The sequence below is a fragment of the Myxine glutinosa genome, chromosome 7, assembly GCF_964187855.1.
Source record: "Myxine glutinosa chromosome 7, kmMyxGlut1.1, whole genome shotgun sequence".
NCBI lineage: Eukaryota > Metazoa > Chordata > Myxini > Myxiniformes > Myxinidae > Myxine > Myxine glutinosa.
Window position 1 is genome coordinate 89,576,265 of NC_136267.1, and position 15,629 is coordinate 89,591,893.

Genomic DNA, 15,629 nt, shown 5'->3' on the forward strand with positions numbered 1-15,629 from the left:
CACTGACTGGGAGTCGTCATCGCACGATCCTGTATGTCCTCAAATAAGGAAATGAAGCCATTTGGTCCATCAATTCCGTGATGCACTCCCGGGTTAATTTTTGCTAGAGTTTTAAACATCAATCTTTCAGATCGTTTACTACAGTCTATATAACCCGATCTTGGTTGGGTGACCCAAATTGTGTGTGTGTGTATATGTATATATGTACTGTTACTGTATACTGTATACTGTATTATGAAAATATGTGTGTGACTGTTACGGGCCCCCCACCCCCACCTTACCACTGGTCTCGGTGGACCTCCGGACCCCGGCAGAAAGATGTTTTTATCCCTCACTGGAATCAGCAAATGAAACAGTCGAGTCAAATGATGCAACCACACCCGGTTATAAGCAAACCATAATATCTATCTATAATTCCAGTAATCTCTGTGTGTATGTGTGTGTGTATGTGTGTGTGTGTGTATGTGTGTGTGTCGTTTGTCTGTGACCGCTGTTTCTCGACAACCACGGGTCCGATATACTTGAAACTTGCCAGGTATATTGCTGGGGACCCGAGGATGTGCCTTTTCAAGGTTTCATATTAATCGGACAAGTAGTTACCGAGCTATGGCGATTTATTTACCAAACTCCGCAAGCCGTTCGCTTTGGACCAAACCATTTCATGTAAATAGAGGGGGGGGATTGTCACCGTACTCGCAAGCCGTTCGCTTTGGCTTTGCGAATGGACCAAACCATTTCATGTAAATAGAGGGGGGGGGATATAATTTTAGATATATATATAGTACGGGCATGCCCTAGTATTATAAATCCCACACAAAGAGCCATACCGCAATGGGGCAAGCCATACAGCAATGGGGCAATCACACACAAAGAGCCATACGGCAATGGGGCAATCACCCCTACTTTCAAATCCTACGATAATATCCTTATCAAGGCCCTCAACCCCACACTCACGGCACCTCCCCCAATGTCTCTGCTCCACTCCAAGGTGAAGTCCCAATGTCTCTGTGCGCTCCCGCGATCGGGGAGTCAAGGCCCGATGGTCAATTGAGGCGTCGACGAGCGAGACGACCCCGAGGTCACGTGCTCAGCCCCCAGCAGCACAGCGGTGGAGAGGAACCTCACAAAGATTCGAATTGAGGCGTCGACGAGCGAGACGACCCTGAGGTCACATGCTCAGCCCCCAGCAACACAGTGGTGGAGAGGAACCTCACAAAGATTCGCTCCAACGTACACGTTGCGGTTCAACCTGCGAGCCTCCGTAGAATTCGCACGTGCCCCTCTCTGGCACGGCCGTTCCCGGCAATCCACCAGGGAATAATGCCCAGCCGACACGACGAAAGCCCGTTCCCTGCAGGGTGCTCGCGTGGCCAGAATGGCGGGCGGCTTTCGCTCCAACCCGGGTTCTCAAGGTCTGGATCCTCCGGAACCTCGCTGAGAATACCCGGTGACACAGGCTCCCCGCACTCCGGCGATATTTCTTATCGACCGAACTTCCTTTTAAGGACGCAAGTTTCCCTCGCACTGTACGTCGAACGCTCGGCCCGGAGCCTCCACCACCACCTCTCTTTCCGATCTCCTCCCACCTCCCTTTTCTTCGCTCCACCTCTTCCGGTCTCGATCCGGATTTCCTTTAAACAACAACAATCCCAATACTTGGACGCACAATAATAATAACAACACTAGGAATGAGTGCCGAACCCGTAACGCGTAACAGTGACCATTAACCCAATGACCACTTTGACAGAACGACAGAGTTCCTTGGCTGAGATGAGAGAACCTCCCGGAAGGACAAGTCTCTGCAGTACTTCATAAATCTAGGCCTTATGCCAGACGAAAGCCACTCTTGAGAAAAAGTCACATTACAGCATGCTTGGGAGTTTGCAAAAAGGCATGTGAAAGACTCAAAGTATGAAAATTCCTCTGTGGTCTGATGCACAATAGATTCTGTGGTCTGATGAGACAAAATAAATCAATTATTTGGCCTGAATGCAAAGCACTACATGTGGTGGAAACCAAGCACAGCTCATCACCCATCTAACACCATCCCTACCATGAAGCATGCTGGTGGCAGCATCATGCCATGGGGATGCTTTTCAGCGGCAGGGACAGGGAGACTAGTAAAGATAAAAGGAACAATGAATAGAGCTAAATATAGGCAAATCCTTGAGGAGAACTGCTTCAGAGTGCAAAAGACCTTCGACTGCAGTGAAGATGTATGCTAAAACGGTACAATGACCCCAATCATACAGCCAAGGCAACAATGGAATGGCTTCAGAATAAGAATGTAAAAGTCCTTGAGTGGCCCAGCCAAAGGCCAGACTTGAATCCCATTGAGAATTTGTGGAAAGACTTGAAGATGGCTGTTCACAGATGCTCCCCATCCAACTTAACAGAGCTTGAGCAAATCTGCAAGGCAGAATGAGAGAAACTCCCCAAATCCAGATGTGCAAAACTGATACAGACATACTCAAGACTCGAAGCTGTATTCACTGCCAAAGTGGTTCTACAAAGTAATGACTCAGGGTGTTGAATACTTATGTAAATTAGATATTTCTGTATTTCATTTTTAATTGTTTTGTAAAATTTTCTAAAAAAAATAAAAATTATGTGTAGATCAGTGACAGAAAAAACTCAATTCAATCCATTTTAAATTCAGGCTGGAACACAACTAAATGTGAAAAAGTTAAGGGGTGTAATTACTTTCTCGTGGCACTCACTGTATATATATATATATATATATATATATATATATATATATATATATATATATATATATATATATATATATATATATATATAGTATATATATATATATATATATATATAATTATATATATAATTATATATATATATATATATATATATATATATATATATATATATATATATATATATATATACATACAGACTTGGCATTTAATATGGCATATTTTTTTTTCTTGACTTGGGTTTACTTTCTTAACTCAGTATATCAATCTGGTGAGTTTCTTTTACACTTTGGTGATTTATTTGTTAAAAGAACCTTGTCACTGATTGTCTGTCGCAGCAAGAAGTCAACAACAGGATTATATCACAGGTGGCGTGGCAAAATGTACGGACAGGTGCATTTGATGATTGGCTTCACAGTCGAGTATACAAGGGTTGTTGCGTTCTGTATTAGTGGAAAACAACTGCTGCACATCTCCAAAAGTTATTGCCGCTTCCTCTGGAGATGGTCCATCAACTCGACAATGCTGTTTGTCATGGAGTGGTGGCTTTACGAAATTACGGCATGAAACAGCGTGCTATTGCTCGGCAGTATGGCATCACTCAAGGTCAGGTGTCAAAGATCCTGAAACGAAATGCTCAGAGGGGTGTCCCTACTCCAATCCCGAGGCCAGGACGTCCCCGCAGAGCCACAAGGAGGGATGATCGCCAGCTGCACCGGTTAGTCCGCAATGGCCGTACCAAGTCAGCTAATCGGCTTAGGGCTGAGTGGCAGCAACTGACAAATGTGCCTGTATCCAGAAGGCTAGTCAACCAACGACTGTTTCAAGCAGGCTATCGTGCAAGGTGTCCCCTGAGAAAGCCACGCCTGACCAGACAACACCGCCAGCGCCGATTGCAGTGGGCCAGAGAGCACCGTCAATGGCAGCCAGGACACTGGAATCATGCGACCTTCAGTGACGAGTCTAGATTTCTGGTCTATCGTCAAGATGGCCGCGTCCGAGTGCGCAGACAAGTGCATGAAGCTTACAACAAAGATTGTATAGTGCCAAGAGTCCAAGCTGGAGGTGGTGGGGTGACCGTTTGGGCTGCTTTTCATGCAGGGGGCAAAACTGACCTGGTTGTTCTGAATGGAAACCTGAACCAGTTCAACTACAGGGCCATTCTGGAAGAAACATTGTTTCCATTTGCTCGTGCAGCCTTTCCAGGAAACTTTGTCTTCCAAGATGACAATGCACGGCCTCATCGTGCTCGCATGATCCAACACTTTCTTGCTGACCGTGGTGTTGAGCATATGGAGTGGCCTGTCATGTCCCCGGATATGAATCCGACAGAGAACTTGTGGGCAGAATTATCACGTCAAATCGACCACTTGGACCAGCAGCCGACCTCTGTGCGTGAATTGCAGCAGGCTATTGTCACTGCATGGCAAGCGATTCCTGTCCAAACCTTGGCAAATCTCGTGAACAGAATGCCTCAACGTGTACGTGCTCTCCTGAATGCTCGTGGGGGTTACACGAAGTACTGAACTGTAATTTTACTGTCCGTAATCCCAGTCGTAATTTAACTTTTGTTTTTGTTGAAATTTTTTTTGCCTAATGTGCAAAATAAAGAGCTACTTCTGGAAAACGTACAGAAGTTTAACACAGTATTGTCCATGAATTGAGTTTGACATCAGTTTACATCACTTTCAAGGATCAATTTATTTGTTTCGAAATGTCAAATGTGGTTTTTGTTTCTTTTAAAGGTCACATTAACAAAATCTAGAATAATTTCAAAATAATTCCAATGAACTTTTGGTTCTAAGACATCTTGAAAAGTAAGTTCACCCCCGCAAAAAAAAAAATTCCATATTAAATGCCAAGTCTGTGTATATATTGTTGCAGATATGAGCACTGTATATTTTTTTGATTGTGTGAATTATTATTATTGTTTATTCTGCGCCTCCTGCCTCCGGAGCTGTGTAAAGGTCAAAGGGCATCCCATAATTAGTCCATAAAGCATCCACTCCACAGCCAATCATAGAATACCCCTGTTCAATAGTTATATCTTATTATGTGTTTTAGGGTAAGGCTGTGTCTCCCATTAATTGAAATACTCCATTGCACCAGTGAAAGAGATAGATTCCCTTCATTCCCACTCCCAACACTTCCATTCCCCCCTTTTCGTCAATTGCAATTCGCATTGCCAACTGCATGTTGGGCGGTTTTCCCTTCATCCGCCATTGACCACGAGGCAGGGTTGGGGAAGAAAGGCGGGTCCCCACCTCGTCATAGAGGGGAGGAGTGAGTCAGCCCCACTCAACCAACCACGAACAAGGGGTTGGACTTGGAGAGGGTGTGGAGAGAAACATCGAGGAGGTTCGCGAAGGTTGAGGGGCGGGGCCTATATAACCCGCAGGCAGGGCGTGTCCAAGGCAGATGAGCTTTGACGGGATGAGCTACGACAAGAGCGGAGTGTGTGGTTTTTTTGGTCAGAGCTGGGTTGGTCGTCAGTGGTGGTCAGTGTTTGCGGAGAGTGGAGGGGTTGCGTTGAGTTGTCGGTGGTGAGGAAGAGTTGGACTAAGCAAGAGAGAAAGAGTCCTGGAGTTAGTAAGAGAGAGAACCCGTCACGCGAGAGAACCCGTCACGCCAGACCCCCCACCAGCAGCGTTAGCTTGGCTCCACCAAGCAGCTCCGACCCGCTACCCCGCGCACACGACAGGATCGGTGGCATCGGCGGCCGTCGAGGTCCAGCCCGACGTCCCGTGCGGGATCAAACTCCAGCCAGCTCCGGGTCTTCCTCCAGCCACCCACCTCCTGTCATTCCTGCCTGCAATTTCCATCCATTTGCGTACGTGAGTTTGTTTTGTTCATGCTGTCCTGGGTAGTAACAATAAGTCTGTATAAGCTAAAGATTGCACTGTGTCACCTGCGTCTCATGTCCCTGTAAATAAACGTGACTGCTTGCTTCCTACTTATATGTGTAAATAATAAATCCAATTACTCTTCTGTCCGTCTTCTCGTCTTATTCCTTTTCCTCTTTGCATTCGGTCGTTTTAGAGTTTTCCAGATTTGGCAGCTGCGGTGCGATACGGCCAAAGTTTGGGTGGAATCGGGTTCTAGTCGGGGAATAACTGTTCGGTCGCGGTCATAACAACCGCTCGGTCAAAATAACATCTTAACCGCGTCCGCAACAATATATTGGTTGTATTGGCTCTAATTGGTGGTATTGCCCCCTTTGGCAGAAACAACGTCAAGTAGGCGTTTCTTATAACTGTCTTCTAGTCGAAAACATCGACTGGGAGAAATTTTTTCCCACTCCTCCATGCAGAATTATTTCAGCTGTGCGATGTTTGAGGGGTTTCTTGCATGCACAGCTCGTTTCAAATCCCCCCACAACATCTCAATGGGATTTAGATCCGGGCTTTGACTTGGCCATTCCAGAACCCTCCATTTCTTTCTTTTCAGCCATTCCTTGGTGGATTTACTGGTATGTTTAGGGTCATTGTCATGTTGCAAGGTCCACCGTCGGTTGAGCTTCAACTTTCCGACAGATGGCCTTACATTATCCTCAAGCACCCTCTGGTACAATGAAGAATTCATAGTGGATTATATGATGGTGAGCTGCCCAGGCCCTGATGCAGCAAAGCTGCCCCAAACCATAATATTTCCACCACCATGCTTTACAGTTGGTATCAGGTTCTTGTGGTCAAATGCTGTCTTTGATTGTCACCAAACATGTCTTCTGGTACTGTGGCCAAATAGCTCTACGTTTGACTCATCTGTCAAGAGCACATTGTTCCAGAAGTGCTGGTCTTTGCCTCGGTGTTCATTGGCAAACTTTAGTCTTGCCCTAATGTTCTTTCTGGACAGCAAAGGTTTCCTCCTGGCACACCTCCCATGTAGATCAAATTTGTGCAGCCTCTTTCTAATGGTAGACTCGTGCACTTTGACATCAACAGTGGCAAGAGCTACCTGTAAGTCCCATGATGACATTCTGGGGTTCTTAGAGATTTCTTTCAGCATCTTGCGGTCTGTTCTAGGGCTGAACTTATGGGGGTGGCCTGGCCTGAACAAGTTGGGTGTTGTTTGTAATCTTCTCCACTTGTAGATGATCTTCCGCAAAGTCGAATGATTGATTTCAAATTGTTTGGAGATCTTTTTAAATCCCTTCTCAGACTCGTAGGCATCTATAACCTTCTTTCTGAAGGCCTCAGAGAGCTCTTTTGATCTAGGCATGGTGACGCCGCACACTTCCACAACAAAGAGCAAACCAAACTAAATGTCTGAGGTTTAAATAAGACAGGTTCCTCCAAGATCCTCTCTAACATGTTCTAATCATTTGCACCTGAGCTGGTGCACCTGATTCTAATTTTAGGTATTTGAAGTAGTGATAAATGTAGGGGTGTACTTACTTTTTCCACATGTGAAATTTGCATTTATGTTTATTTAAATTATACAATGGACTACAAAATGTAAATGTTTCATGATATTTGTTATATTATATCACCTTTATCTATCAATATTGTTGAAATGAAGATCAAATAGCTGTATGTTGAAATATGTTGAAAAAGTCAAAACTTTACATGGGGTGTACTTACTTTTTCACATGACTGTGTATATATATATATATATATATATATATATTGTTACAGACACGACTTTGATGTTAAGGTGGGCCGAGCGGAATGGCCGTCGTGGCCGCACAAATTACCCGATTGTACTCGAACGTTGACGAAGCCGCGCCACGCTGGCTCAATAAGGAAAAAGAAGACACACGGCTGAATTATAATGACAGACACCAATGTTTCGATTCTCAATTATATTCGTACGGAAAAGGTTAGATTACAGGGGCTAGAGGTATATCACAGGAAGACGGGCACTTAGACACACTCTTATATTAACCCCGGACAGACGACAGGTAAACGGGACAACGGCTGACTCACACGGGGATTGATGGCTGGGAAAGGCAGATAGCGATGGCTCCAGGTGCGCCTGGGCTCGGGGCAGAATCCACACGGTTCGGTCCGGTCCAAAGATGCGGGGAGGTCACAGCGCTCGGAGGTAACGTTCTTTCTCAGGCGGGTCTTTCTCTCTCAGCGATCGCAGGCAACGTTCTTTCTCAGGCGGGGCGCATCTGACTCAGCGCTCGCAGGTACCTCTTTCTCCAGCTGGGGGCGCATCTCACGTCACGTCCGCTAAGTCGCCACGTATATCCGGCGGGGAGTGACACGCCCTCGGCTCGTTAGCTCCGCCCCAGATGGAATCGGTCCGCCCTTCTGATTGGGTGCGGGGGGGGTTACCAGGCTCCGCCCTTGACGAGGAGCTGACAGCCAGCCCCTCTGGTAACCCCGTGGAGCGCCGAGCCGGTGTGAGGACGCATCCTCCCCCGCGCCGCCGCGCCGCCCCCATCTCCTCTGTTGTTGTAGTTATAGTTGTGGAAGAAGATGGAAGGAGGTATGGAAGATGGAAGGAGGTATGGGAAAGGTCCTAAACTCACTACTGATGCCATATAATCACATTCTGGTGCAACGAAGAGTCATAATTAATGGAAACGAGGCCTTAACTGACATAGACTAAGAATAACTAGCAAGATGTCCGAAAGTTGTCTACGTGTGGTGCGGTGGACCTGGGCACGACATTTAATGGGGGAATAAGGGGAAGGTCGGCTCTACTGATTGTTGTTTACAGACAATGGGACTAGGGAATGGGGGATTGGGGATAGTTGGGGAGTATTGGGGAAAATAGGGGAATATTTACAAGCGGATATGGAGGCCAAATTCCATATTCGCAACATTGCACCCTTCTCTACCCTCGGGGCGTCCCGACCCGATAAATTTTTACCTACTTTAGTGTGGCACGCAATGTAGTTCCCTCTACTATTAACTCTACCCTGAGTGCGACAGTTTTACAGATATTCACAAATGAGTAAATATGTCCCCCTGCGATGTTGCACCCTTCTCCTCACAGAAACACACCCACAGGATAACCGAATCCGGAAAGAATTCTCAAACTACACATACAGCCGGTAGGGAGCATTATTTACAAGACTACGCTGCTATTTACACTACGATCCAGGACCTGTTTTTGGAGGAACACATGCAGATGTTATGCATAGAGAGAGCGCGCTTGCCAACATCGATACACCAACCCACGAGTGCTCTGTGGCCGACGGCCTTTAATAACGTGCAGAGCACCCTTCCCGAGCATCAAAAGCACCACCCCACCACCAATCGGTGCAGTCACCATTGTTCATTGGAATAAAAATAAATTCGACAACCCCTAACCCTGCAGGTGTCTCTTGCTCTTCTTGTGGTGCACTTGGTGTTAACTAAAAGTGGTTCACCTGTATGGCATAGGTGCCACGTTGACCCATAGGTCCATCCCCGGGTGGTGCTTGGCCGCAAACGAACTGCGGTCCATTGTGGGTGGCCACAAACATTGCGGTCCATATGGTGTATCGATCCCGGCAGCAAACAGCGAAAGTGCAGGCCCACAACTGCGCAGCCAGCACCTCTCTCTCCTCTCTCTCTACCCCAAAGCCAGATCCTCGGAGGTGGGAGACAAAAGAAGCAGACAAGTGAGTAAGTTGGTAAGGGCGCAAAAGTGCACGCAATATAAGGTAATGCACACTGGGGGCACATGGGAACCAGGTGAGACAGGTACGTTCCTATCGTACGCCCCCCCCCCACCAGGTAACCTACATGGCCCCTCCCTTACCCCTTACTGTATCCACACAACACAACACTACTCATAAACATCTACTTTACAAATCAACAAACATCCCTACTGTCTTCCCCGTTCCTCCCATATACCAAATTCGTCTTCTCTCCCTCCTAACCAATCAAATTTGCCATTTTCAACTGAACATCAAAATTTGCCATCACCAATTCATCATCAGTCCCTCCTAGGGAGGGAGAGATGGAATCACCCCAATGTCTCATCCACGTCGTGATGCGTCTCACAATCCACACAGCAATTTCATTTCTGCAACAAAACAAAGAAAACACAGGTGTGGAGTCATCATCATCACCACAGGTAAGTGGCTGCGTATGGTGCGACAGGTTCATCAATCCTAACTATTTCCTAAATGACTTTAACAACTTTACACTACCCGGGGTCTTTCTCCGGCCAAACCATTGGCCCTCTTACACTATGGGTTCTAAAAACCAATTCCCATTGGCCAAACTGTGGTGCTTTTCAATTTGGGGTCTCACTCCCCCGATTCATCTCCCGGTGCCCTCGTACAATTTCTGGGCTGCGACGTGTACCTCTCCCAGTGGGTCTACCCACCTGCACACCTCCACCACTGCAGTTGCCTCCGAGCTTACCTGCTCCTTACCCTAACCTAACTACCTGGGGAAGGCCCTCTGGCACTCTCCCCACTCGGTGCCCTCTCTGGCACTGGGCTACCCGGGTCCATCCTCCGGATCCTCGGGCCCCATCCACAACTCTACCGGCTCCCAGAGCCCACCTGCGGCCTCACCTGGCCGACATCCTCACAGTGGTGGAGTGCCCAACCAACTACACACACTAACAGGCTACACGCCCAGCCATTTCCACAACACTAATGCACCCACTCACAACACCATTCTGCAACCGCACCACAGATGCCAATATCCAACCACAATTTACCTGTACCCTCTACCTAACACTTACACTACCCGCCCCGGGTACTCGTGAAAGGGGTCCACTCTTCCCCCATCCACACCTTCGCACCATGCACACCACTCCGTACCACTTACTCCAACTCTCTCCACACACCTGTACTTGCACACCTGTGCTCTCACACCTGGTGCCACCTGCACCCTTCTCTCCCCAAGCGCATTCGCGCTGATCCACAACACTCACTACTCATACACTGCTCCACACACCTGTCCAGTTGCACACCTGTGCAATCACACCTGTTCAATTCTCACAAACACGGCATCATCTCAGCTAACTACTCCCTTCTGAAACTTGCGCTTCCCAGTCGTCCCTTTAAACTATTGCGCTCCCTCGTCATTATCATCCATACTAATCTACCTGCGTCCCCACTACAGGTATCAGTCACTATCTAAACTTAACGTCACCTACTGTCATCTTCGCTAGATCCCTACACACATATAACCTAACCCACCCGGGCTAGTTTTCACTGCCATACACCCCATAAACTATTGCTCCTTTGCCCCCCACATGGGAAGGATGGTGGATTTGCCATCCCACCACGTCGGGGGTCTCTCACTACCAATTTTGCACATCAAATTTCAACAAATTAAAAATTTGCCAATCACTACTCATCATCTGCCAATCACTACTGCCAATCCCTTGCCAATCACCAAATTTTGTTTTTCTCATTTCGGGGCCAAAACACTAACCTCATCACCCAGTCTACTCACTACTGCCTCTCGGTGCGCCAATTCCTATCCAAAGCCCGGCTTCGTAAAGCCAAGCCATGGATGCTGGTTGTTCTGTGCCAGCGGCTGGGTGCATCCCGCATTCGGTGCAGGGAAGGAGGTTTACCCGGGCCGAGATCCCACGCACCATCTCGGCACGGAGCCATCCCATGGCTCGATCTCGACCTGCCGGAATGCCTCAACAGAAAGTGGTCGCCATGACGACCCTTCCCATCCAGCCGCCCGCTCCGCTTATTGGAGCACAGACGCGGCCGTTCAAAGCGAGGCCCAGCGTGGGTCGCGCACGGCGGTCCTTTCGAACCCGCCGTGGCTCGGATCCCCGCTGGTTCTCGCGGCACGCGAAACCCGGCACGCACCGAGGGCCCGCTTCGGCTAAACGTCGACCTAACCTTTAACCTGTGTAACGTCGATGCTTCACCTGGACGCTTACACCCCGCAGCCCGTTCCTTGCTCACACATCCAGCCGTTTCCATGCTCCTCGTGCCGTTCCTTACACACCCAGGCACACCCATTGCACTCACAGCCTTGGTCACACACCTGACCACCGAACACTTTGGCACACATTCGTTGGTAGCACACCTCACCAACACACCGCTTCGCGCCCCCTCCTCGGTCACCTCCTCTGTGACAATCACAGGTGTGCCCTCATTCGCACACCCAACCACGTGCCTCACCACCAACTCCAGCGTGCATTCCCACTCACGCTCTACCATTCCAGGTGTGCATCCTTCCATCCCAGGTGTACATCCTCGCTCACCTGTCACAACTAACTCACGCTCCATGTCACTCTCACTACTTTCACCTCCATTCCTGACAGCGCACTCACCCTTACTCTTGACAGCGCACTCTTTCCCCATGCACCTGTCCGTCACACACCTTTCTCGCGCACACTCTCTCGTCACACCCTCTGTAACACTCACCACACCGCGCTTCCCTGTGCCCCCTCGCACACGCGCTACGACCGACTCACTCTCGCCAGCACCCTCACTCCTTGGCACGCACTTTTTCCTCACACACCCCAGAGTCGGACTTTCTCGCACACCTCCTTTTTCGTACACCAGACCTGTCGCACACTTCACCAACGGCCTCTCACGAACACCCGGGTCTATCTCGACCCCCAAGCTCATTAAATCACCTGGCGCATCATACGCACGACCATATTGGTCACCACTTACACCGGGTCCTCTTTCTCTTCGCTTCTCCTCCATCACCTGCGAATCCCTCATCATCATCACGATCCAAACACAGACTTTGGACCAATTCTTTTATCTCCTCTTTTATCTCTTTCTTATCCCCTCTCCGTCGCTTCTTAATTTCGCTCATCCCTTCTTCCACTTCTTCTAATTTGTGCTTCACCTCTTTTATTCCCCGGTACGTCTCCTCAAGCTCGTCCTCCAAGGCTACCTTGACCGTTTCCATGTGCGTCCTCACCTGCCGGTCCGTCGTCTCCATTACCTCTATCACCTCGTCCAGCCTCGTTGTCAGTCCCTCACGTACCGTCTGACACTGCCTCTTTGTCGCTATCAAGTCGTTTTTTATGTCGTTTTGTGTCGCTTTTAACCCTCCTAATACCGCAGTGTTCCTTTGAACCTGCTCCGTTAGTCCTTTTTGTCCCTCCGTCAGCTGTTCCACCTCCTGCGTCAGGACCTCTATGCCCCCCTGTAACTTTACAGTCCCCTTTCTCACCTCCTTCTCCATGTGCTCCTTACAGTGCCTCACCTCCTCGCGCACTCCTCCGACCTCCTCACTCACTCCTCTTCTGATCTCCTCTCCCATCACTTGCATCTCCTGCCCAGATGCCACCCTCATCTGCTCCATTTCCTCCCTGTGAGCATCCAATTTCGTTTCTACCCCCATTCTGACCCCCTCTATCTGCTGCTCCATTTGTTTAACTCCCCTTTCCGCTTGGTCCCTCATGTCCCTCAATTTGCCTTCCATACTGTTTTCTAACCCCTCTAACCCATTTTTCACTCCCTCTATTTGATTCTCCTGGGCAGCCATTCTATTTTCTACCCCCTCTAACCCATGTCTCACCTCTTTTATCCCATTGTCTAACCCCTCAAAATTTTTGTCTAACTTCTCAAAATTATTGTCTAACTTCTCACCAGTACCCCTCGCTGCGTCCCTCATTACCCCCATTTCGTTTCCCATTACCCCCATTTGGTTTCCCATTACCCCCATTTGGTTTTCCAATCGCTCACCCTGTAGGTTGAGGGACGCCTGCATTTGCGCCATAAATTGCTCCATGAGGGCCTGCATTTGGGCCATTCCTCCCACTTGTGCAGCGGGTGCGGCCGCCGTAGCTATGTGCGAGGCGCCATTTCGCGAACCTGCCGCCCTCACTGCTTCGCTCTCCTCATGTCCCTCATGTCCCTCAATTTGGTCCTGGACCGACCCTGCTTCACTCTCCCCTACCGGACCCCAGCCGTCTTGATCCGCCATGGCGCGACTTGCAAAATTCGAGTTTTCGTAAAACAAATCCAAATTTTTTTTTTTTTTTCGTTATAATTTCGGCGAGCGCAGTAACCGCGGGACCGCGCTCCGGATCGATTTTGTCGAGCGCCGTACGCGCTCCGGATCGATTTTCCCTCCCAAAATTTGGGCCTAACTAATTTAGTCCCGGGTCCGAATCTCACTCCTCGACACCAATTGTTACAGACACGACTTTGATGTTAAGGTGGGCCGAGCGGAATGGCCGTCGTGTCCGCACAAATTACCCGATTGTACTCGAACGTTGACGAAGCCGCGCCACGCTGGCTCAATAAGGAAAAAGAAGACACACGGCTGAATTATAATGACAGACACCAATGTTTCGATTCTCAATTATATTCGTACGGAAAAGGTTAGATTACAGGGGCTAGAGGTATATCACAGGAAGACGGGCACTTAGACACACTCTTATATTAACCCCGGACAGACGACAGGTAAACGGGACAACGGCTGACTCACACGGGGATTGATGGCTGGGAAAGGCAGATAGCGATGGCTCCAGGTGCGCCTGGGCTCGGGGCAGAATCCACACGGTTCGGTCCGGTCCAAAGATGCGGGGAGGTCACAGCGCTCGGAGGTAACGTTCTTTCTCAGGCGGGTCTTTCTCTCTCAGCGATCGCAGGCAACGTTCTTTCTCAGGCGGGGCGCATCTGACTCAGCGCTCGCAGGTACCTCTTTCTCCAGCTGGGGGCGCATCTCACGTCACGTCCGCTAAGTCGCCACGTATATCCGGCGGGGAGTGACACGCCCTCGGCTCGTTAGCTCCGCCCCAGATGGAATCGGTCCGCCCTTCTGATTGGGTGCGGGGGGGGGTTACCAGGCTCCGCCCTTGACGAGGAGCTGACAGCCAGCCCCTCTGGTAACCCCGTGGAGCGCCGAGCCGGTGTGAGGACGCATCCTCCCCCGCGCCGCCGCGCCGCCCCCATCTCCTCTGTTGTTGTAGTTATAGTTGTGGAAGAAGATGGAAGGAGGTATGGAAGATGGAAGGAGGTATGGGAAAGGTCCTAAACTCACTACTGATGCCATATAATCACATTCTGGTGCAACGAAGAGTCATAATTAATGGAAACGAGGCCTTAACTGACATAGACTAAGAATAACTAGCAAGATGTCCGAAAGTTGTCTACGTGTGGTGCGGTGGACCTGGGCACGACATTTAATGGGGGAATAAGGGGAAGGTCGGCTCTACTGATTGTTGTTTACAGACAATGGGACTAGGGAATGGGGGATTGGGGATAGTTGGGGAGTATTGGGGAAAATAGGGGAATATTTACAAGCGGATATGGAGGCCAAATTCCATATTCGCAACAATATATATATATATATATATATATATATATATATATATATATATATATATATATATATATATACATATATATATATATATATATATATATATATATGTATATATATATATATATATATATATATATATATATATTGTTGCGGATATGAGATTGGCCTCCATCCATATCCGCTTGTAAATATTCCCCTATTTCCTCCATACTTCCCAACTATCCCCAATCCCCCATTCCCTAGTCCCATTTTCTGTAAACAACACTCTGTAGACCGGACCTTCCCCTATTTCCCCCATTAAATGTCGCATCCAGGTCCACCGCATCTCACGTAGACAACTATAGGACATCTTGCTAGTTATTCTTAGTCTATGTCAGTTAAGGACTCGTTTCCATTAATTCTGACTCTTCGTTGCACCAGAATGTGATTGTATGGCACCGTTAGGAAGTTTAGGACCTCCCAATACCTCCCCGCAGCTCTTCCTCATGGTTCAGCAACAACAACAACAACAACAGCAACAACAACGGCGGCGGCGCGGGGAGTGCGCGTCCTCACTCCGGCCTGGTTAGCCGCCATCGAACATGTGCTCGACGGGGTTACCACGTAGGGGCTCGCTGTCAGCTCCTCGTCAGGGGCGGAGCCCGGTAACCCCCCGCACCCAATAGAAGTGGCGGACCGATCCCATCTGGGGCGGGGCCAACGAGCCGAGGGCGTGTCACTCCCCGCTGAGCATGCGCAGGAAGAGGGAGGTGAC

The 15,629-nt window shown here is 48.8% G+C and overlaps 1 protein-coding gene across 1 annotated transcript in view; it reads right to left on the bottom strand.

Moving 5' to 3' along the window:
- Positions 1 to 9,342, bottom strand: part of SMUG1 (single-strand-selective monofunctional uracil-DNA glycosylase 1) — a 239,714-nt gene extending 230,372 nt beyond the window's left edge. Inside the window, exon 1 of the mRNA XM_078781979.1 lies at positions 9,037 to 9,342. Within this exon, the coding sequence (XP_078638105.1) occupies positions 9,037 to 9,334 (298 nt within the window). The 5' untranslated portion in view covers positions 9,335 to 9,342. The remainder of the gene's footprint in view (positions 1 to 9,036) is intronic.
- Positions 9,343 to 15,629: the final 6,287 nt, after the last annotated feature.